The sequence below is a fragment of the Drosophila miranda genome (assembly GCF_003369915.1).
Source record: "Drosophila miranda strain MSH22 chromosome Y unlocalized genomic scaffold, D.miranda_PacBio2.1 Contig_Y2_pilon, whole genome shotgun sequence".
Classification (NCBI taxonomy): domain Eukaryota; kingdom Metazoa; phylum Arthropoda; class Insecta; order Diptera; family Drosophilidae; genus Drosophila; species Drosophila miranda.
This window is the reverse complement of record NW_022881614.1, coordinates 16,217,751-16,242,973: the sequence shown is the minus strand read 5'-3', so window position 1 is coordinate 16,242,973 and position 25,223 is coordinate 16,217,751. Positions and strand designations below refer to the sequence as shown.

At 40.1% G+C, this 25,223-nt stretch overlaps 1 protein-coding gene and 1 long non-coding RNA gene across 2 annotated transcripts in view; both read right to left on the bottom strand.

Annotated features, from left to right (window-relative positions):
• The window catches only part of LOC117193662 (sestrin homolog), a 153,941-nt gene that overhangs the window by 5,449 nt on the left and 123,269 nt on the right, over positions 1-25,223 (bottom strand). The window contains 1 exon segment of the mRNA XM_033398401.1: positions 400-579. Coding sequence (XP_033254292.1) covers positions 400-579 — 180 coding nt within the window.
• On the bottom strand, positions 8,231-8,906 carry LOC117193663. Its single transcript, XR_004474650.1, has 2 exons — positions 8,637-8,906; positions 8,231-8,572 (listed from the first exon to the last, which is right to left on the bottom strand). It is a non-coding gene; the product is annotated as an uncharacterized LOC117193663 (long non-coding RNA).

Here is a 25,223-nt window from a genome sequence, read left to right as displayed (position 1 = left end):
AGCAGCTAAGGGACTTAAAATTTCCAGGCAATTTTAACAGGCAGTTCCCGTTCTCGTGTCAGTATCCTATTCAATCAATGCATACGGTTTTGATCTGACAGCGGCTGCCGTGTACGTGCCACGAATGGATAGGGATGCCTCGAATGAGCCGCCGGGCAGAAAAAAACAACAGATATGGCAAACAATAGGCGTGCAATAGCAATAGCGCCTTTCTCTCTCTCATCGAGCCAAGGACTGGATGGTTCTGGACACTTAAGCCGCAGCCAGAACACAGCCATAGCGTGGCATTTGCGTGCACTGGAGATACAATCAAACGCGATTGTTTTCCCAATTTCCGAACTGGTAATGTTAATTAAATCATTGGCACGCGTGCCATATGAATAAAGAGTAGACACTCACAATTATGGCCAGATAGTATCTGTAGTCGTTGGGCAGGGGTCCGTCGCCCTTCATGATGAAGTTCTGGGTGCGGAGAAAGTGATCGTGAAAGTGCGGATGGTAGCCGATCACCTGCGTCACTTGATCCAAATCGTCGACATCATCCATGTCAAAGTCTGTGCTTGCGGCTGCTGAGGAACACTGTGGATGGAATCGAGAGTCATTATTGGAAAATTAGTTGAAAACTTACCGAAGGAGTGCGGCGGAAGTGCGGGGGAAGAGCACGCAAAAACAGGCTAAACTTTTTCTCAAAAGTCAGCTGAGAGTCTTCTTGCAGATATCGGTTGCAATTAGGCTTGCCGCAGCATACACACGACCTGTGGCTGCCTGCCACAAATGAATGAAAACTTTTGCCACACTAATTTGATATTCGAGACATCCCCCACCCCACCGTCCCTTAAGCTCTTCCGATGAAAGCAGACTTCGAAGGCTTAAATAGAATTGCATTGCACCTATTCATGGCCCACTCTATGGCTGGAATCAATAAGCCGTTGCCATAGAAATTCTGTTCGCCTCACAGCCTCCTCGCGAAGGGTCCGATTTGTATTGCATTCCGCCGTTTTCCAGAAAAAAAAAAACCGTTAAAAGGGCACACAGCACGAGATTGAAGACAGTCCTTGGGGAAACTGTAGTGGACAACGGTTAGTAGGACTGATGTTTTCCTCAGAGGTCGACCAGCACGCTATCAATCCGGCTACTGTCTCGTCGGCAAAAGGGTGGTGTTCTTTTTATACCCGATAGTCATATTGGGTTATATTAGATTTGTGGTAAAAGTGGATGTGTGTAACGTCCAGAAGGAATCGTTTCCGACCCCATAAAGTATATATATTCTTGATCAGCATCAATAGCCGAGTCGATTGAGCCCTGTCTGTCTGTCCGTCCGTCTGTCCGTCTGTCCGTCCCCTTCAGCGCCTAGTGCTCAAACGTCGAGAAAGCTAGAGCAACGATGTTTTGTATCCAGACTTCTGTGATATGTCACTGCTACAAAAATATTTCAAAACTTCGCCCCGCCAACTTCCGCCCCCACAAAAGACGAAAATCTGTGGCATCCACATTTTTAAAGATACGATAAAACCAAAAACGCAGAATCGTAGAGGATGACTATATGTTTTAGAATGTAAGATCTCAACCAGATCGTATAATTATTATAGCCAGAATCAAGAAAACAATTTCATTCTTTCTCGCTCTGTCTCTCTCTAACACACAGGTTTCATGGTCGGTTTTGCCAATTGCAAAATATGAGTTCAAGGATCTCAGAACCTATAAGAGCCAGAGCAACCAAATTTAAAATCCACACTCCTGTGATATTGGACCTTGACCGTTTCGTGTCCAAATTTCGCCACACCCCCTTCCGCCCACGCAAAGGACGAAAATCTGGGGCATCCACAAATCTCAGAGACTATTAAGGCTAGAGTAACCAAATTTGGTATCCGCACTTCTGTAAAATCTCACTATAAAACGAATATCTCAGAATTTCGCCCCACCCCCTTCCGCCGCCACAAAAGACGAAAATCTGTTGCATCCACAATATTGCAGAATCGAGAAAACAAAAAATGCAAAATCATAGATAATGACTATATCTATCAGACTGCTGAATCTGGATCAGATCGGATCATTTTTATAGCCAAAAGGAACAAATCAATTTGCCCTGGCTACGCAGCGCCCGACGTCACGCCCAGACTGATTTTCTGTGTTTCTCGCACGCACTCTTTGTCGTGTCGTTTAATATAAGCGGCATCTGCCGGAGGAGAGCCATACTGACTAAGTATCGGGTATTACTGTAGAGTTGCGGTATCCGCAGAAACTCACAACGTTCCCCCTCGTTATTTGTCTATTCTGAGACCTACGATATTTGTTATACCCGATACTCAAAATGAGTATTGGGGTATATTAGATTTGTGGTAAAAGTGGATGTGTGTAACGTCCAGAAGGAATCGTTTCCGACCCCATAAAGTATATATATTCTTGATCAGCATCAATAGCCGAGTCGATTGAGCCATGTCTGTCTGTCCGTCTGTCCGTCCGTCAGTCTGTCCGTCTGTCCGTCCCCTTCAGCGCCTAGTGCTCAAAGACTATAAGAGCTAGAGCAACGATGTTTTGTATCCAGACTTCTGTGATATGTCACTGCTACAAAAATATTTCAAAACTTCGCCCCGCCCACTTCCGCCCCCACAAAGGACGAAAATCTGTGGCATCCACTTTTTTAAAGATACGATAAAACCAAAAACGCAGAATCGTAGAGGATGACTATATGTTTTAGAATGTAAGATCTCAACCAGATCGTATAATTATTATAGCCAGAATCAAGAAAACAGTTTCATTCTTTCTCGCTCTGTCTCTCTCTAACACACAGGTTTCATGGTCGGTTTTGCCAATTGCAAAATATGAGTTCAAGGATCTCAGAACCTATAAGAGCCAGAGCAACCAAATTTGAAATCCACACTCCTGTGATATTGGACCTTGACCGTTTCGTGTCCAAATTTCGCCACACCCCCTTCCGCCCACGCAAAGGACGAAAATCTGGGGCATCCACAAATCTCAGAGACTATTAAGGCTAGAGTAACCAAATTTGGTATCCGCACTTCTGTAAAATCTCACTATAAAACGTATATCTCAGAATTTCGCCCCACCCCCTTCCGCCCCCACAAAAGACGAAAATCTGTTGCATCCACAATATTGCAGAATCGAGAAAACTAAAAATGCAAAATCATAGATAATGACTATATCTATCAGACTGCTGAATCTGGATCAGATCGGATCATTTTTATAGCCAAAAGGAACAAATCAATTTGCCCTGGCTACGCAGCGCCCGACGTCACGCCCAGACTGATTTTCTGTGTTTCTCGCACGCACTCTTTGTCGTGTCGTTTAATATAAGCGGCATCTGCCGGAGGAGAGCCATACTGACTAAGTATCGGGTATTACTGTAGAGTTGCGGTATCCGCAGAAACTCACAACGTTCCCCCTCGTTATTTGTCTATTCTGAGACCTACGATATTTGTTATACCCGATACTCAAAATGAGTATTGGGGTATATTAGATTTGTGGTAAAAGTTGATGTGTTTAACGTCCAGCAGCAATCGTTTCCGACCCCATAAAGTATATATATTCTTGATCAGCATCAATAGCCGAGTCGATTGAGCCATGTCTGTCTGTCCGTCTGTCCGTCCGTCAGTCTGTCCGTCTGTCCGTCCCCTTCAGCGCCTAGTGCTCAAAGACTATAAGAGCTAGAGCAACGATGTTTTGTATCCAGACTTCTGTGATATGTCACTGCTACAAAAATATTTCAAAACTCCCCCCCCCCCACTTCCGCCCCCACAAAGGACGAAAATCTGTGGCATCCACTTTTTTAAAGATACGATAAAACCAAAAACGCAGAATCGTAGAGGATGACTATATGTTTTAGAATGTAAGATCTCAACCAGATCGTATAATTATTATAGCCAGAATCAAGAAAACAGTTTCATTCTTTCTCGCTCTGTCTCTCTCTAACACACAGGTTTCATGGTCGGTTTTGCCAATTGCAAAATATGAGTTCAAGGATCTCAGAACCTATAAGAGCCAGAGCAACCAAATTTAAAATCCACACTCCTGTGATATTGGACCTTGACCGTTTCGTGTCCAAATTTCGCCACACCCCCTTCCGCCCACGCAAAGGACGAAAATCTGGGGCATCCACAAATCTCAGAGACTATTAAGGCTAGAGTAACCAAATTTGGTATCCGCACTTCTGTAAAATCTCACTATAAAACGTATATCTCAGAATTTCGCCCCACCCCCTTCCGCCCCCACAAAAAACGAAAATCTGTTGCATCCACAATATTGCAGAATAGAGAAAACTAAAAATGCAAAATCATAGATAATGACTATATCTATCAGACTGCTGAATCTGGATCAGATCGGATCATTTTTATAGCCAAAAGGAACAAATCAATTTGCCCTGGCTACGCAGCGCCCGACGTCACGCCCAGACTGATTTTCTGTGTTTCTCGCACGCACTCTTTGTCGTGTCGTTTAATATAAGCGGCATCTGCCGGAAGAGAGCCATACTGACTAAGTATCGGGTATTACTGTAGAGTTGCGGTATCCGCAGAAACTCACAACGTTCCCCCTCGTTATTTGTCTATTCTGAGACCTACGATATTTGTTATACCCGATACTCAAAATGAGTATTGGGGTATATTAGATTTGTGGTAAAAGTGGATGTGTGTAACGTCCAGAAGGAATCGTTTCCGACCCCATAAAGTATATATATTCTTGATCAGCATCAATAGCCGAGTCGATTGAGCCATGTCTGTCTGTCCGTCTGTCCGTCCGTCAGTCTGTCCGTCCCCTTCAGCGCCTAGTGCTCAAAGACTATAAGAGCTAGAGCAACGATGTTTTGTATCCAGACTTCTGTGATATGTCACTGCTACAAAAATATTTCAAAACTTCGCCCCGCCCACTTCCGCCCCCACAAAGGACGAAAATCTGTGGCATCCACTTTTTTAAAGATACGATAAAACCAAAAACGCAGAATCGTAGAGGATGACTATATGTTTTAGAATGTAAGATCTCAACCAGATCGTATAATTATTAGAGCCAGAATCAAGAAAACAGTTTCATTCTTTCTCGCTCTGTCTCTCTCTAACACACAGGTTTCATGGTCGGTTTTGCCAATTGCAAAATATGAGTTCAAGGATCTCAGAACCTATAAGAGCCAGAGCAACCAAATTTGAAATCCACACTCCTGTGATATTGGACCTTGACCGTTTCGTGTCCAAATTTCGCCACACCCCCTTCCGCCCACGCAAAGGACGAAAATCTGGGGCATCCACAAATCTCAGAGACTATTAAGGCTAGAGTAACCAAATTTGGTATCCGCACTTCTGTAAAATCTCACTATAAAACGTATATCTCAGAATTTCGCCCCACCCCCTTCCGCCGCCACAAAAGACGAAAATCTGTTGCATCCACAATATTGCACATTCGAGAAAACTAAAAACGCAGAATCATAGATAATGACCATATCTATCAGACTGCTGAATCTGAATCAGATCGGATCATTTTTATACCCAAAAGGAACAAATCAATTTGCAGTGGCTACGCAGCGACCGACGTCACGCTCAGACTGATTTTCTGTCTCTCTCGCACGCACTGTTTGTCGTGTCGTTTAATATAAGCGGCGTCTGCCGGAGAGAGCCATACTGACTTAGTATCGGGTATAACTGTAGAGTTGCGGTGTCCGCAGCAACTCACAACGTTCCACCTCGTTATTCCCGATACTCAAAATGAGTATTGGGGTATATTAGATTTGTGGTAAAAGTGGATGTGTGTAACGTCCAGAAAGAATCGTTTCCGACCCCATAAAGTATATATATTCTTGATCAGCATCAATAGCCGAGTCGATTGAGCCATGTCTGTCTGTCCGTCTGTCCGTCTGTCCGTCCGTCCGTCTGTCCGTCCCCTTCAGCGCCTAGTGCTCAAAGACTATAAAAGCTAGAGCAACGATGGTTTGGATCCAGACTTCTGTGATATGTCACTGCTACAAAAATATTTCAAAACTTCGTCCCGCCCACTTCCGCCCCCACAAAGGACGAAAATCTGTGGCATCCACATTTTTAAAGATACGATAAAACCAAAAACGCAGAATCGTAGAGGATGACTATATGTTTTAGAATGTAAGATCTCAACCAGATCGTATAATTATTATAGCCAGAATCAAGAAAACAATTTCATTCTTTCTCGCTCTGTCTCTCTCTAACACACAGGTTTCATGGTCGGTTTTGCCAATTGCAAAATATGAGTTCAAGGATCTCAGAACCTATAAGAGCCAGAGCCACCAAATTTGGTATCCACACTCCTGTGATATCGGACCTTGACCGTTTCGTGTCCAAATTTCGCCACACCCCCTTCCGCCCCCACAAAGGACGAAAATCTGTTGCATCCACAATATTGCACATTTGAGAAAACTAAAAACGCAGAATCATAGATAATGACCATATCTATCAGATTGCTGAATCTGGACCAGATCAGATAATTTTTATAGCCAAAAGGAACAAATCAATTTGCACTGGCTTCGCAGCGCCCGACGTCACGCTCAGACTGATTTTCTGTCTCTCTCGCACGCACTCTTTGTCGTGTCGTTTAATATTAGCAGCGTCTGCCGGAGGAGAGCCATACTGACTAAGTATCGGGTATAACTGTAGAGTTGCGGTGTCCGCAGCAACTCACAACGTTCCCCCTCGTTTACGTTATAGTCAGTGTTATCATCTTAAGCAATTAAATATGAGTATGCTTTCGCTTTTAATCCTGCAAACGACGTCATTATTTTTCCTGCATTTTCGTCTTTCATTAATCCTATCTCTTTGTTATTAGCGAGATTGATACCGAATCTGTTTGAGGCTAGGTAATTGGATGTATCAAAGCGATTAGGATTGAATTTAATTAAATCATAAAAATCTTCTTCTGATGATATAATAAATGAATCTGTATCCATATAGAGTATTTTTGATGATGGACATTTTACAGAATGAAAATTATAGAATTTGTCATACATTAACCATTTTGAAAGTTCTAATACACTAACTCCAATGTATATGGGCTTATCATAAAAAATTCGGAACTTAGTTGATTCAATGGCAGCCAAATTATCTCCAAAGATTTCAACACTGTGGAAATTATGTCTTGCTATGCGTTGTCTAAACCCTGCTGAGTTTTGTCTTGAATCATAATGCTTAACTAATGCAACCTCACGACTTTTTTCTACATTCTCCATTGTTTTGCCGTAAACGGCATTAACCATTAATTTGTAAAAGTTTATCTCAAAGTCATTGCTAGCTAATTTTCTAAGAGATGTTTTGAGGTTTCAGCCAACAGGACTGATTAAATGATAAAACTCTGATAAAATATTTTTTCTAAAATCATACCTTGCTCTATACATAACTGTAGCTGCTTCAAATGGATTATATAGTTCTTTTTATCAGTTAAGTCAGCTATTAGTTTTGTCTGCTTTCCTCCTGGTGGAATCTTATTTTCGGGGCAAAAAGGTAAACTATTATGCTTATTATGAATATCATCAGGATATCGCATATCTACTTCTAAAATATATCCAACATCACTAGATGCCGATATGCTAAGAACGTAGAAAGATGAAATTTCATCGTTACTTAGAAATTTAAAATTAGAAAATGGAAGGGGTTGACTCATAGCCTATCCATATAAGTTGTTGGCGTCAATATATGACAGGAAATTTATGGGTTCGGTAGGCTTAAATTTATTATTTAAATATTTGTTATTTGCTGTTGCAATCCGTTGAGTACATTGGGTCAACCCTCCACGAACAGCAGTTTTTAAAAAATTATAAATGTCAGGATCACTAACAAGTTCTAATTCTACCCTTGTGTATTTTAACATTGCATCCCATGAAACTGAAGGAGCAGTAACATAATTAATGGGGTCTAACCTGTACACTCGGGAACAAAGACTCCTAAAATTCTCAAATACATCAGCAAGAATTAAAACATCGCTATCCAAATATAATTTTAAATAATCTCTAATAGATTTGCAATTAAATGCGCTCCAAACCTTCTGAGCAAAGTTATAGTCTTCAACACTACATTCCTCATCATTCAGTGAATTACACAAATTATCTCGCGAAGAGGGATTCATCAAATTTTTCAAAACTATCCAAATAATCATAGGGAAATACTCCCTTTCGTCGTAGCATATCAAATTTTTCACCTTGATATTTAGTTTTCAAAATTTTAGATAAGATTCATCGAGCTTAAGATTAACTCTTTATTGCAAGGAATGGGTCTTAGTTCATCTTTTATTGACGTAACAAATAAATGTATATCATAACGAGACAAGTTATGAAAAACTACCGGGAAAAAGGGATCGCTTAATCTAAATGTCTGTTTACACAGCTTATGAATAGGACCTACATATTGTCCTGTAAACTGTTCAAAGAATTTTTCTCGATCATCATCAGAAATTTGTTTCTCGCAGGCATAGCAAACACCGTGTTCCTGGTAATCCTCATCCCAAATGTTAAACTGATAGATTGGTTTTTTATAGGACTTCCAGTACTTCTCATAAAGTCCATCGGTTTTCATCCTAAGTGCTTGACAAAATTTTTGGATACAATCCGGTCCTGAAATAACGAAATCATAATGTTTATGAGTTTATTGCCTTTGCTGGAATGTTAAAATATTTACCTTCGTATGTCCACATCTCATTTAGATGATCATTGTATTTATGTACAATGTAAAATGATGCTGCACATGCTGTATGCCTCTGTGCCATAGTAGTTGATGATTTTGATGGATCATTAAGATTTATATGGTAATTTTCCAAAACTGCTTCGATGACAGCATAAATTACTACTGGTGGAGATAGTTTTTTAGAAAAACTTTTGAATACAGTTTTGGTATTAGGTTCAGGATACAAAGCAGCATCTTTTCCACACTCTTTAGTGTCATGTATAGTATTTGTTGTACTATAAAATTGCAAGCAGTTCTCGCAAAAATATGCAGTATTATGGGATTTACTATGTTGTGAATAGCATAATTTTCTCATGCACGTTATATATGCATAATGCATCATTTGCATATTATCACTATTAATTCCAAGCAAGTTTATGTGGTGAGTCCGAATTTTCTTAGTCCTCACTGTGGGTCCCACAACGTTTTTTCCATTCTCATCGACTTCATAAACATTGATCCTAACATCCTCATTTGCTGATTCGAATCGCTTGATTCCTTTGCTTGTTATTGGAAACTCAATTCCGGAAAAATTTAATCTTACTCCTTCATAATAAATGATGTCTTGCCGTATGTTTCCGCATCGATAGGATGATGGTATTGTTATCTTATCTCGGGAAATTTTGTTTAATGCTGCTGTTTGATATATAGTTTTAAGGTGTTTTCCATAGGCTAATGATGCTAAAACACACCACTTGAAACAAAAATCATCATCATTTTTAACATTTATGAGTGCATTTCGTGAATTAATTTTTTTGCGAGCTTGGATAAACCTGTTTGCAGGGATATGCTCTAGTTTTATCATGGTAAGTTCAAAATATTTAAAACACTTTATTGCCCAACCTGAATCCTTCTCCTGGAATTCACTGCTGAGAGTTATCAAATTTTCTATGGTATCATTTAGATGATCATCAATCAGCTTGTTTTCATATATTGGTTTGTATGGAGTAATGAAATGCTTCATTGTTTCTGTTAAGCTTTCATCATCAATGTATTTAAAGTATAATCCATATACTTTTAAATTGTATTTTATGGATCTGTACTCACTCATGCAGTGACGCAATAAATTGATAATATCATTTTTGCAATCATGAAAAAACTGTTTTAAATCAATCTGTTCACTTTTATTTGAGTGAACACGATATGATTTTAAGGGAAATCGCGACTCCGTTGAAATTAAAATAACGTTTTCATTTTCCTCTAGTTGAGCTGCTCTTGCATTCTTATGTTTGTCCGACATCATATGGCGTCTTTCCCTAGACGAAGGGTAACTTTCACCGCAAATTGAACAGTCAATAATCCTTAGTTCCATCGGAGTATCCAATCGAGGCTGTTTTGAAGCTCCTGACGTTGAAGGACCTTGAAGATCACTTGAATTAGATCCTTTGCTCATAAGAATCTCAAAAGCATTCCTAGGTCCCAAGCATGCTTCATAATGACTATCAAACTCTATTAAGTCGATGGGCTTAGAGCAAAGGTCACACGCCACATTATTACGAGAATCAGAGCATCTCTCATAATGAGATTGAAACTCTGAAAAAACTCACGGTCTCTTTCGTATCTTTCGTAGTGATCAGACGTGTTTTTGTTTTGCGCTCCGCATTTTTTCCTTTTGTTTTGAATAAACAGCCGGTGTTTTCCTAACTAAATTCTAAATTTACTTCCTAACCAGACAACAATCTGGAAACCTATTCCATTACGCGAGTGCATGTCTTTTGATTTGTGTTAAAACATTATTTAACTTTTTATTTTTCGGCGTCGGCTTGTGCTTGTGCTTGTGTTTGTGTTGTTGCAGTGAGTGAGTACGCATTACATTGCATTGCAGTCCGCTCTCGTCTGGTAGCTTTTGTTGTTTTATCACTCTCTCGCTATCACCTCAACTTCAATAACTGTTCTTTCTCTCTCGCTCTTTAAACTTTCTGAGCAATAGCGCTCTCTGCTTAGTAGCTCTCGCTATAACCGCTCTCCACTCTGCTCTCTTTTTTTTACCAATTCCGCTTTGAGCGTTGTCTGGCACATTGGTCTGATACCAATTTGTTTTGCAAATAATAGTATATATATAAATAAATAATAAAATAATATGGAATACGCTGTGGTCTGTGCCAAAAAAAGCTGTAAGAAGCAGATCACCCACGATCAGCCGAATGTCCCCTGCTGGCTCTGCGACAGCGTAGTGCACGCAAAATGCGCTGGATTTTCTGGCCTCGTGAGTGATGCTATAGCCAAACGTAATGGCTTGCATTACAGTTGCGAGGCATGCCGTGCGGTGGAGAAAGACATGGTGGCTTTCATGAGGCAGACGCGGAGTGGCTTTAAGGAGCTGACCGTTGGTTTTAAAAACCAATACGATCGGCTCCTAGCCATGGAGGCTCAGTTTAGCGGTTTAAAACTGCTGAATGAGTCTCCGAGGCGCAAAAAGGTCACTCCGCGGGATCTGCAATTGCCAACCGTCACTCAGACGTGCGCCGCCGAAAAACTGACTCCGACCACTCCAAGTGTGCAGCAGTTGATCTCGTTTGCCACTCCAAGGGCAACGACAGCTGCTGGCGACGCAGATTCGGTAGCCGAATTCATCGCCTCGGAGAATGTGCAGCCAAGTACGTCTGCAGCGTCCGTGTCCGTGGTGTCCGCAAGTTCGCTAGTTGTCCCGTCTATACCGATCCCACCAGTAAATAGACGTTCCGGACCTCCGGATATTGCCACCACAGGTACTAGGCCTGTGGTGACTAAACCACTGGTGGGAGTCCCACCAAAACGACAAGTTTTTGTTTCACGGCTGGCCCCAGACCTCACATCTAATGATGTAATTGCTTTTATTCAAAGCAAAATAAAAGCCGTGGGTTTAAAGGTGGAGAAATTTAACTTCTCTTATGCCAGGGAGATAGCCTCGTTTAAGATAAGCATCTCCCCAACTCAATTTGACACCATTTGCTCCGCCAAATTTTGGCCGGAGCATTTGGTGGTGAAGGAGTTTAAGGCTAAGAAGAAGAATAGGCCCCCCATATCCCTTCCAAACCTTTCCAGTGTGCCACCCTCAACCTCAACCTCAACTTCCTCTTCCTCAACTTCCCGTCTTGCTTCCACCTTTCCAAAAAACTAACTTCTCTTTTAGTAACCTATCAGAATGTAAGAGGCTTGCGTAGTAAGCTCAGCATTCTTTTCCGGGATAGTGTTGCATTTGCTTCCCACGTTATTGTGTTTACTGAAACCTGGTTAAAGCCGGACATTCTTAGTTCCGAGGTTTTGGCAGGTCGGTACACAACTTTTAGAAAGGACCGTTCGTCTCGACGGGCAGGGGGGGTTCTAATTGCAGTGGACTCTTACTTCACGTCGGAACACTTCACAGTCCAAGTTCAACAGGAACTGGAATTCCTGTGTGTAAAACTGATTCTTCCCGCTTTCGCTATATTCATTACTTGCTCGTATATCCCACCTTCTTCGGATATTTCAATTTATGAGCAGCACTTGTCCGCTTTAACCGCTGTTTCTTCCTCGCTATCTGATAAAGATCGTATGATAGTTCTTGGTGACTTCAACTTGCCAGGAACTGTTTGGTCTTCGGTAAACGAGTCTAGTATCCTAGTGCCCATGTCACGACATGACTTTGTTGACGGATTGCTTGACCTATCCCTGTCTCAAGTCAACCATGTGAATAATTCCTTGGGTCGATTGCTTGATCTGTGCTTTGTATCGGATCCGACCATAGTGTTGTTAACCCGAGCCCTTCCGCTCACTATACCTGAAGACGCCTACCACCCTACTTTCGAGGTGTCGCTAGATATAGGACCAACTGTATTGGATCGGTCGAGTAGGCTGCCCGAACGTGTCCGCTGCTTTCGTAAAGCCGAGTTTGCGAAGCTTAATACCCTCATTAGGGATTTTGATTGGTCCGCTTTGTACTTGTGCACTGATATCATAAAAGGCACAAACATTTTTTACAATGCTCTTGGCACATTTTTCGATTCTTGTGTCCCGCTTTCTTGTCCGACTAGATCTGGAAAACCCCCTTGGTTTACCAAAGAGTTATCCAGTCTAAAAAACTTAAAATCAAGACTTTATAAAAAATTTCAAGAAATGGGTTCTCCTACTTCTCACTCTCGCTATGTATTAGCTTGGTCAAACTTTTCAGTTCTTAATGCTCAATGCTATAAGAACTACCTATCTCGATGCAGGATACGTTTTTCTCAGGACCCTAAACAGTTTTACAGCTTCGTAAACAGTAAGCGTAGAACGTCCGCACACCCATCCTCGCTATCATTTTGTAATACGGCGGCAAATAATGATCAGGCAATTGCCGATCTTTTTGCCCAATTCTTCCAAACCACCTATTCTGAGGAAAGCTACTCTGGTCATCCGTACCCATACGGTTTACCGAGGTCGAACGGCATTTTCAGTCCCTTGTTAAATGAATGTTCCCTACTTCATGATCTTCGACTAGTTAAGCCGGTGTTTTCACCGGGTCCAGACGGGGTTCCAGGTTGTGTACTCAGGTACTGCGCCGAGGCTCTGTGTGGACCTTTGCTTAAACTATTCACCCTATCCATTGATTCTTCTTGCTTCCCCCCGATCTGGAAGGAATCGTTTATAATTCCTCTCCATAAAAAAGGTAGCAAGTCTGATGCAAAAAATTATAGAGGTATAGCAAAGTTATCCGCTATTCCTAAAATGTTTGAGAGGGTTTTAACTCCGCACTTGCAACATCTCTGCAAGTCACTTATATCTCCAACTCAGCATGGATTTATAAGGCGGCTATCAACCACCACGAACTTGTTAGAGTTTACCTCTTTCATTATTAAAGGCTTTCAAGGTAACTTACAGACGGATGTTATTTACACCGACTTTAGTAAAGCATTCGACTCTGTAAACCATTCCCTTTTAGCGCATAAACTTGACCTTTTAGGGTTTCCGCCCAACCTCCTGAGATGGATTTCTAGCTATCTTTGTTCTAGGTCTCAAAGAGTCCTCTTCAAAAACTCCCTCTCTTTCCCAGTAAAGGTTTCTTCGGGAGTACCACAAGGCAGCCATCTAGGCCCCTTACTCTTCACACTCTTTATTAATGACTTACCTTCAGTATTAACATACTCTCGAGTACTTATGTATGCGGATGATGTTAAACTCTGTGTCCAGTACAAGGACATTTCATTTCATTCTCGCTTGCAATCCGATCTCAATAACTTTCAGTCATGGTGTTGTGCAAACTTGTTACACCTTAATGCCTCGAAATGCAAAGTTATGACATTTCATCGTTCTAGCCCTTTGTTGGCTCCTTACACCCTATTTGGTGGTTCTCTTGAGAGAATTACCCTGGTGGATGATCTGGGTGTTATGTTAGACCCCAAGTTAAAGTTTTCCGAACACATTTCTACCATGGTAAATAAGGCCATGAGCGTGCTTGGGTTTATAAAGAGGTGGTCAAAGGAATTTGACGACCCCTATATAACAAAGACTCTCTATACCTCGCTTGTTCGTCCGATCTTAGAATACGGCTCCTGTGTATGGTGCCCTCAGTACAAAGTACACCAGGACCGTATAGAATCAGTACAGAAAAACTTTTTACTCTTTGCTCTGCGGGGCCTTAACTGGGATGCGGGTGTAAGATTCCCATCTTACTCTAGTAGACTACTATTAGTAAACCTCCCATCCTTAGTTAACCGTAGAAAAATGCTTGGTGTGATATTTATGCACAACTTGATCAGGGGTGACATAGACAGCCCTGATCTGTTGAGCCGCATAAACTTCACGATTCCTATTAGACTGACTAGAAATTTTATACCGTTGTTCCTTCCACTTTGTAGATCGAATTATTCCTTGCATGAACCGTTTAGGGTCTTATGCTCGGATTATAATTCCCTCTACCATATTATATCCACCACTAATTCTCTTCCTCTTATTAAATTATTAATCCTTACACACCTTTCTATTAATTAGTAACTGTAGTGGTATTTGTACTTTGATTGCATGCTTAGTTTCTTAGTAAGTTTAGTACTAATTTTCCTCGAATGTTAGTCTAATAGCTATCTTTCTTGCATGTTCGCGTTTGGTTCGGCTACGCACCGCGCGTCATGCGGCAGCGCCCCTCGGTCGGTTGGGCGGGAGGAGGGCTGCGTTTTGCCTGGGATCCGCGCGTAACAGCCTTCTGCTGGTGTCACACGGGCCACTTGACGGTGCTGTAACTGCATCGCCTCTTGAAAGATGCAGTCATTGCATGTCAACGTCCACACTTTGAAAAAAAAAAAGTCAACGGACTTATCACACATGTTGCACTTAACTTTTGATGCCATTTTAAGTTTTATTTATTTATTTTTTTTGTATCGAACTAACCACTTTCACTATTGAAATAGGACTAAGGGTTTCCTTTTTAAATGGTATCTTTTTAGGCCCCCCAAACACCTTCTTAATCTTTTATATCCAAAACAAACAGTACCTGCCCACAAACCTGTTTCAAACGATTCCTACTGGGTCAATCTAATAATATGAGGGAAAGGTTACAACCTCTATTCTACCTGAAATCCACTTATTCTTTTTGTGTAATCCTCACTTGGAAGAAACCTGTTTCAAACGAATCCTATGATTCTCTTGTAATAAGAGGAAGTGAAATTCAACCAATCAAAAGTAAAACAGAAAACATTTAAAATAAATAGTGGTTAAATGTGTTATATTTATTATATATGTACATATGTATATATTATTTTTAGAAAAATACATAAAATATTCTTATTATATAAATATGTATTCGTATTATTAAAATTTCGCCTCAGCTAATTTTACCGCAGCAATTAAGTCATCATCATCTTAGTCCCGAAGTAGTTCCTGGAGTTGAGATCTTTTATCATCATCCTGATTATCTACTAAATCGAAAATGTTGTCATCATCCGGGAAAATGTATGCTGGATTATCATTATTAGACGTTGTATTCCTTGGGTCATCGTCGGCATCATCCCATTTAATGTCACTTAACCAGGTCAAGTTGTTCTCGAGATAGGTTTGGGTCTTAATCCCAAAAATCAAGGACAGGTCTACGGAGCTCGGCTGAGAGTCCAGATTTATGGTTGATTAGGGTTGGGAATCGATAAAAATGATTTCAAGGTCATCCATCGTTGTTGAAAGATTACTAGTTTATGTACTAGCTGTTAGCTTTGAGTAGTTATTATATAGGCATTTTGCTATGGGACAGTGTTAGGTACACAAAGGAGGAATATAAATTATAGAGAAAGTAGAAAGGTTCAAGGGCATCGAAACCGTTTTTCAGGAAACACTTAAAAAATACCTCTAAACTATCACATTAGATTCATTACAAAGGGATGACCTACCTGTTTGAGGGTTGTTTGAATCGCAACACGGGACCAATCGTAAAAACAGGTTCATTGACAGTAAGAGGGAGGAGAGAGAATATAAATGAGCGAAGGATCGATTTGAGAGGATTTTACATTGTTGAGAAACAGGATTGAGATCGAAGTTAGTTCACATTATCACCGATAGGTGGCGCCACCAAGTAGTAAGGATAAGGGACGGCCGTATATTTACTATAAGTAGCATTAATTAATTTTTATGTCTTCATATTATAATTTTATTCTTTGTGTGCTCCTATATATATCTCCATTAATTTGTGTTCTCTTACCATTCAACCCTCTATACGGACATCTAGAAACCCAGTTTTCCAACCTATGTTTTCTATAGGATGTAAATTTCAGAAACTTCACACATTTGTTTTCCCAATTCAATGTATATAAAATATCCTATAAGTATTTATTTAACTTGACCAGTTAATAACATAGCAGAAATTGTTTCCCAATTCAATGTTAATAAAATATCTTATAAGTATTTATTTAACATGATCACGTAATAACATAGCAATATGATGCACACTTACATTCAGAAACAATGAAGCATTTCATTACTCCATACAAACCAATATATGAAAACGAGCTGATTGATGATCATCTAAATGATACCATAGAAAATTTGATAACTCTCAGCAGTGAATTCCAGGAGAAGGATTCAGGTTGGGCAATAAAGTGTTTTAAATATTTTGAACTTACCATGATAAAACTAGAGCATATCGCTGCAAACAGGTTCATACAAGCTCCCAAAAAAATTAAGTCACGAAATGCACTCATAAATGTTAAAAATGACGATGATTTTTGTTTCAAGTGGTGTGTTTTAGCATCATTAGCCTATGGAAAACACCTTAAAACTATATATCAAACAGCAGCATTAAAAAAAAATTCCCGAGATAAGTTAACAATACCATCATCCTATCGATGCGGAAACATACGGCAAGACATCATTTATTATGAAGGAGTAAGATTAAATTTTTCCGGAATTGAATTTCCAATAACAAGCAAAGGAATCAAGCGATTCGAATCAGCAAATGAGGATGTTAGGATCAATGTTTATGAAGTCGATGAGAATGGAAAAAACGTTGTGGGACCCACAGTGAGGACTAAGAAAATTCGGACTCACCACATAAACTTGCTTGGAATTAATAGTGATAATATGCAAATGATGCATTATGCATACATAACGTGCATGAGAAAATTATGTTATTCACAACATAGTAAATCCCATAATACTGCATATTTTTGCGAGAACTGCTTGCAATTTTATAGTACAACAAATACTATACATGACACTAAAGAGTGTGGAAAAGTTGCTGCTTTGTATCCTGAACCTAATACCAAAACTGTATTCAAAAGTTTTTCTAAAAAACTATCTCCACCAGTAGTAATTTATGCTGACATCGAAGCAGTTTTGGAAAATTACCATATAAATCTTAATGATCCATCAAAATCATCAACTACACAGAGACATACAGCATGTGCAGCATCATTTTATATTGTACATAAATACAATGAACATCTAAATGAGATGTGGACATACGAAGGTAAATATTTTAACATTCCAGCAAAGGCAATAAACTCATAAACAATATGATTTCGTTATTTCAGGACCGGATTGTATCCAAAAATTTTGTCAAGCACTTAGGATGAAAACCGATTGACTTTATGAGAAGTACTGGAAGTCCTATAAAAAACCAATCTATCAGTTTAACATTTGGGATGAAGATTACCAGGAACACGGTGTTTGCTATGCCTGCGAGAAACAAATTTCTGATGATGATCGAGAAAAATTCTTTGATCAGTTTACAGGACAATATGTAGGTCCTATTCATAAGCTGTCTAAACAGACATTTAGATTAAGCGATCCCTTTTTCCCGGTAGTTTTTCATAACTTGTTTCGTTATGATATACACTTATTTGTTACGTCAATAAAAGATGAACTGAACTAAGACCCATTCCTTGCAATAAAGAGTTATATATTGCGTTAACTCAAATTTGTAAGCTCGATGAATCTTATCTTCATCAATATAAAATTAGATATATAAATTCAAATAGATTTTTAAATTCAAGCTTAGAAAAACTCGCTAGTTATATGAACATAGCGAATTTTAAAATTTTGAAAACTAAATATCAAGGTGAAAAATTTGATATGCTACGACGAAAGGGAGTTCTTCCCTATGATTATTTGGATAGTTTTGAAAAATTTGATGAATCCCTGCTTCCTTCGCGAGATAATTTTTATAATTCACTGAATGATGAGGAATGTAGTGTTGAAGACTACAACTTTGCTCAGAAGGTTTGGAGCGCATTTAATTGCAAATCTATTAGAGATTATTTAAAATTGTTGAAATTTGAAGTGTAACAATAATATGATCTGTCTGGCAACGCTAATTAACATAATGTACATGAACAGCGAGAGCCTCTGTTATCTCTCGTCTCTCCTATTCGTATGTAAGTACATATCTACACATGTCATCTCTTCAGTTCTGAATAAACCACTTATGAGCACAGACGCGTCGTTCTCTATTTAATACATGACAAAAGGCGCAATTCACAATAGGTTATGGGCCCATATCACCGAAAGATCGGGCGTGTATTAAAGACAATTAAAAAACCGTGGTAGAACTGGAAGTTAATATTTTGTTTGATGCAATTGCAAATAAATCGTGCACCAGTTAGAAAGTGGCGTGTAGCAATTAAAACAAAATGAGTGTGTCTCTGCAAATTGAAAAATTGGGGGAAGACAATTACGATGTGTGGTCTATGTCCATGCGTAGTGTATTGATCACAACGGATTTGTGGACATATGTAAGTGGTAAAACCGAAAGGCCACAGGAGAAAGCAGCAGGAACACAGGAACACTTGGCACAGTGGGACAACGCTGATCAAAAGGCGTTGGCATGTATTATATTAAATGTAAAAGCAACGCAGTTGATGCACATAAAGTCGTGCACAACGTCGAAGCAGGCGTGGCAAAAATTACGCGATGTACATGTGTCAGTGGGACCAGTGCGAAAGGTACAGTTATACCAAAAACTTTTGCGGAAAAATATGCAAAACGGTGATAACGTGGTACAATATGTAAATTCTTTCGTGGAAATTACTGAAAAGTTAGCCGAGCTAAATATCGACATTCAAGACGAGCTTAAAGTAATAATGTTGTTGTCGAGCTTGCCCAGCGGTTGGGAAAATTTCGTCGTGGCGATAGAAACACGCGACAGTCTGCCGTCGTTCGAAACGGTAAAAGTAAAAATACTTGAAGAAGGAGCACGTAAAGACGAAAGAGACGATCGTGAGCTTGCTGTACAGGCAGTGTACGCACACACACAGACTCAAAGAAACGGTGCGCGTTCGAAGAATTACGGCGCCAGTCGAAAAGACAGCAAACGAGACGGCCAGAAATCCAACGAGCATCGCGAGTTTCGAGGAAAATGCTACAAATGTAAACAAAGCGGGCACCGCGCATCCGAGTGCAAAAGCAACAAAGATAATACGAAAGAGTGCGTAAGGGATGAAAAATCAAACTGTTTAATGCACAGCTGCGTTGTTAAGCAGCGAAAAAATTCTTGGTGTATCGACAGTGGAGCAACATCGCATATGTGTTGTAATAAAAATTTGTTTCAAACCTTTAATAAGAAAAACACAACCATTATGTTGGCTGCAGAAAAAAATATTGAGTCCCTAGGTATTGGAACTGTAAAAATTAAATCAAATGAAACAAATATAGAATTGCGAAACGTGGTGTATGTGCCGGATTTAAAAATGAATTTATTGTCGGTGAGCAAAGCAGCCGAGTTCGGGAATGTCACTACATTCGGAAATTCAGAAGCTTTAGTGCGAAATAAACATTGACATATAATGTTGCGAGCGGTACAAGAAAACAATTTATACGTGTATGGAGTGGAAAAAACCACTGATGCAGTGCATTTGATATCCGATATATCTCTTGCAAAAAAATGGCATAGCCGCTACGGGCATTTAAATTTCAAAATTTAAAGAATCTTTGTGAGAAAGAGCGTGTCTAAAGTGACCGCCACGATATTTAGATATTGATCTCTAACAACACTGCGCATGTGCCCTGCTGCATATCGATGTTCTCATATCGATATTCTTCTTTCGGCGTCTGTCTCTTGCGTATGTTACTCGGAAGCACATATAATTCTGTATACTGATCTTCTGCTGTCTTACAAATAAAATAACTTTAACAGGTTATGGGCCCAGACACCAATTCACCCAGAAACAGTATAAAACAGAAACAGTGAGAAACAATAAACATTGTTTGGTGCTTAGTGAAAAGCAGTGCTAAAAAAATGGCATAGACTCATTAGTGTATGTGTGTACATAGAAAGGCAAAAGAACAAGTTGAACAAATTCGCATTGTGTTTTTTTGATTAGATTTTTGCAGCGAATCGGACCGTTGCCGTGGTTTAAAGTCCAAAATAAAGCAGTCCCAACGGATCAAGAAACACAAAAGCGAACGGAGACTCAAGTGTGTATACCAAAAAGTGCGTATGCCAAGCCGCACAAAACCGCGAGTGTGTATACCCAAAAGTGTGTATACCAAGGCATAGAAAATCGCGAGTGTGTGTGTGTAAATAGAAACTCGGAGGGATACTTAAAAGAAAACGAAAAAACAAAAGAAAGACACGGACAACAGTATTGTCGTCGTAGTTGCTTTGTGCATGAGACGATCGACAGGTCCAAATTTTGCACTGTGGGACAATAAGTATAAAAAATGAGTGGAAATATGAATTTCAATATTGAGAAACTGGACGAAAACAATTATAGCACATGGGAAGTTTTGATGAGAAGTGTTCTCATACAAAATGATTTGTGGCCAATCGTCAGTGGTAAAATTGAACTTAGTGAAAGTGCAACAAATGAGCAACGTGCAGCTTTTGAACTAAAGGATCAAAAGGCGTTGGCGTCAATTTTACTTTGTGTTAAATCGACCCAACTAAACAATATTAAAAATTGTGTGAAAGTTTTGTTGTTGCGATTGAGACGCGAGATGATTTGCCGAGCTTGAGCATGCTAAAAATAAAAATTTCTGAAGAAGCGAATAGGCAGGAAGATAGCATTAGCAAGGAAATTACAAGTAGCGCGGAACTACACGTCAGTTATGACAACAACAATTTTAAGAAAAACTTTAAGAAGGGCAAATGCCAAATGGGCAAATCGGAATGCCGTGCTAAAAGCAAGCAGGAAGGAGCAAACAACAAGGGCGCAAACAGTAAAAGCGGGGAAAGATTGGGTACAATGCTTTGCGTAACCGAATATGCCAAAGTGGAACCAGAAAAATATGTACCAATCCTAAGTTTAGCTAAGCCAAATGACCAGATGTTAAATGCATGGTGCATAGACAGTGGCGCAACGGCGCATCTATGTTGTGACAAGGAACGCTTTGTGTCGTTCACGGAAGATAATCAAAAAGTATTTTTAGCCGGCGGTAAATCACTTATTGCTGAAGGGCATGGAACTGTTAAAGTAAAGTTCGGTGATAGATCCGTTACGCTGGAAAAGGTTATCTTGGTACCAGATTTGCAGTACAATTTTATATCGGTCACAAAACTATTAAAACATGGAAAAAAAGTTGTGTTTGAGAAAAATCAAGCGATGATTTTTGAAAACGGAAAAATAGTTATAAAGGCACATCTGGAAAATGGATTGTTTATGGTTCAGGACAATCAGGAAAAGTGTATGAACATTGTAAATGTTGAGGCAGATGCATTCAAATGGCACAATAGGTTCGGCCATGTACATTTTGACGCATTAAAGGAAATGGTTAACAAGGAGATGGTAATAGGTCTCAAGGGCATATACAAGCCAAAACAAGTGTGTGCAACATGCGCAAAAAGTAAAATTTTCGTGCAACCATTTCAATCGAGCACAAACAGGTCAAAGGGCGTTCTAGACTTAATACATACTGATGTATGCGGTCCAATGCAAAAGCAGTCAATGGGAGGCAATCGATATATCGCCACATTTATTGATGATTGTTCAAGATATGTATCAGTAAGTTTCCTAAAAACCAAAGATCAGGTTTTCGAGGCTTTTAAAGAATTTAAAAGTCAAGTTGAGTGCCAAAATGGGAGAAAAGTCAAGGTTTTACGAAGCGACAATGGCCGAGAATACATATCAAACGTTTTTGATAATTACCTAAACCAAAATGGAATAAAGCGAAACTTAACAGTGCCATATACACCTCAACAAAACGGAGTTGCAGAAAGGGCCAACAGAACATTGGTAGAAATGGCAAGAAGTATGCTGCTGCATGCTGGGTTAAGTGAATGCTATTGGGCAGAAGCGATTCGAACTGCCACGTATTTGCGAAATAGAGTGGCAAGCAGCTGCTTGAGCGGGGTGACACCTTTTGAAATATGGACAGGTAGAAAGCCAGTGGTATCGCATTTAAGAGTTTTTGGCTCAGTAGCGATAGCTCTAGATAAAACAAAGAAATCAAAGTTCGCTTAGAGTATATAATGGTGGGCTACTCGGATACAGCCAAAGCATACCGTTTGGTCAGTAAAGAAACCAGGAAACTCGTAGAGAGTAGGGATGTCATTTTTGTAGAACCTGAAGGGGGCAAACTAGATGCATCATGTTCCAATGACATGGCATCAATTGAGGTTCAACAAAACCAGGACTCTGAACCAGAAATGGATTGCGAGCAATTTAAAGATCCAGAAAATGAGCCAGAAAATCAGGAGGAGATTAGGTCTAGTATTGACATTCTTGTAATTCCAGAACCAATAAGAGGACCAGGACGCCCAACCATAGTACGGACGGGCAAACCAGGACGACCAAGGAAACAGTATCATATGCTCAATGCGATACTGGCAGCAGACGTACAAGTTCCACACAACTACGCACAAGCTGAACGGTCTACTGAGGGCGAGATATGGAAAGCATCAATGAAGGACGAGTACGAATCTCTCGTGAAGAACGGCACGTGGTCGCTTACTAAATTGCCTAGCGGGAAAAAGTCCATTGGATGCAGATGGGTTTACGCAGTTAAGTCCAATCCGGATGGAAGCGTGAACAGGCTCAAATCACGTCTGGTGGCGAAAGGTTGTAGCCAACGCTACGGGATCGACTACAAGGAAACATTTGCACCAGTTGTACGCCACGCAACTATCAGGTTGATAATTGCACTTGCAGTCGAACATGGTCTCCACCTACATTAAATGGATGTGGTCACGGCGTATCTCAACGGCGAGTTGGAAGATGAGGATTTTATGAGACAACCTGAGGGCTTCATCAGCGAAGTTCACCCAAGTCACGCTTTGAGGCTTCACAAAAGTATATATGGCCTAAAACAATCAGGAAGAGTGTGGAACTCTGCGTTGGATGCAACGCTGAGACGCATTGGTTTTATACCGACTGTCAACGAACCCTGTCTGTATTGTAAGCCAGGTAAAAATATGTGTCTAATAGCTGTCTACGTAGATGACATTATTTTGGCGTGTAAGGACCTAGATGATATATCTGATATCAAGATAAAGATCGCAGCAGAATTTGATGTGGTTGACATCGGGCCTATGCAATACTTTTTAGGTATTGAGGTGTAACGTGAAGGCAGTACGGGTAAGATTTCAATCAGCCAACGGAAGTATATTAGAGAGTTGCTCGATTGAAACATTGTCGACAGACGTCCACGCCTCTTGAAGCTGGTTACCAGGTGGCATGCAACAAAGAGGACTGCCGCAGGGTCGACATCACATCGTTCCAAAAGCTAATTGGAGAGTTATCTTATCTTGCTGTTATGACTCGTCCGGACATTGCGCATTCGGTGAACAAATTAGCACAACGTAACAAGGATCCTCATTCCGAGCATGAAGCGGCAGCCAAGCACATCCTTCGATATTTGGCAAAACCTATCGACTGGGAGATATGCTACACAAAGCAAGGAAAGGCAATTGAGTGGTTTTGTTGATGCAGATTGGGCAAGTGATATGACGAACCGAAAATCATTCACTGGCTATGTATGCATGTTGGCAGGAGGAGCGGTTTCTTGGGAGTCAAGAAAGCAATCGACGGTTGCCCTCAGTTCCACGGAGGCAGAGTACATAGCATTATCTTCTGCAGCAAAAGAGGCGATATACTTTCGCAGCCTACTGATTGACTTGATGTACGGCGACAACATTGGAGCACAGCAGCTTGCTAGAAACCCCATGTTTCATGCACGTACAAAGCACATCGACGTCAAGATACATCATATTCGAGAGGTTCTCAAGAGAGGTGAAGTCAACATTGCGTATCTGCCAACCGATGAGATGATAGCAGATGTCCTCACAAAGAACTTAGCCAAGGTTAAGCACCATAAATTTGTATTCGCATTTCGTTTAAAAGATCGTTTATAAGTGCTTGACATGTTATTGAATATTAGTTAAGTATATTTAAAGTTTGTAAACATGCGTTGTGTTGAGGAGGAGTGTTCAAAGTGACCGCCACGATAATTAGATATTGATCTCTAACAACACTGCGCATGTGCCCTGCTGCATATCGATGTTCTCATATCGATATTCTTCTTTCGGCGTCTGTCTCTTGCGTATGTTACTCGGAAGCACATATAATTCTGTATACTGATCTTCTGCTGTCTTACAAATAAAATTACTTTAACAGAACGTGTAATCGGGATGAAAATTAAAAACGTATCCGTAAACACAAATTGCGACACATGCAATAAGGCTAAAATATGTGCATTGCCGTTCCCACAAAAGGCAGAACGTGCTACGAAAAGTGTTCTCGAATTGATCCATACCGACGTATGCGGACCTATGAATGTTAAATCTCTGGCTGGAAACCGTTATTTTGTTACATTTATAGACGATTACTCGCGAAAAATTCACGTATATTTTATGCGCGCCAAAAATGAAGTTTTTGAGAAATTTAAAATGTATAAAAGTTATGTTGAGTGCCAAACCGAAAAAACAATCAAAGCCTTGCGAAGCGATAACGGTACTGAGTACATAAACAATGAATTTACAAATTTTTTAAATGCGTGCGGAATAAAAAGAAAACTAACGGTGCCTTACACACCTCAGCAAAACGGCGTTGCTGAGCGCGCAAATCGTACAATCGTTGAAATGGCTAGGAGTATGTTAATTCATGCAAATTTAAAAGAATTTTTGTGGGCTGAAGTCGTTCGAACTGCAGTATATTTGAGAAATAGATGTCCGACCAGAGCGTTAAATGGACG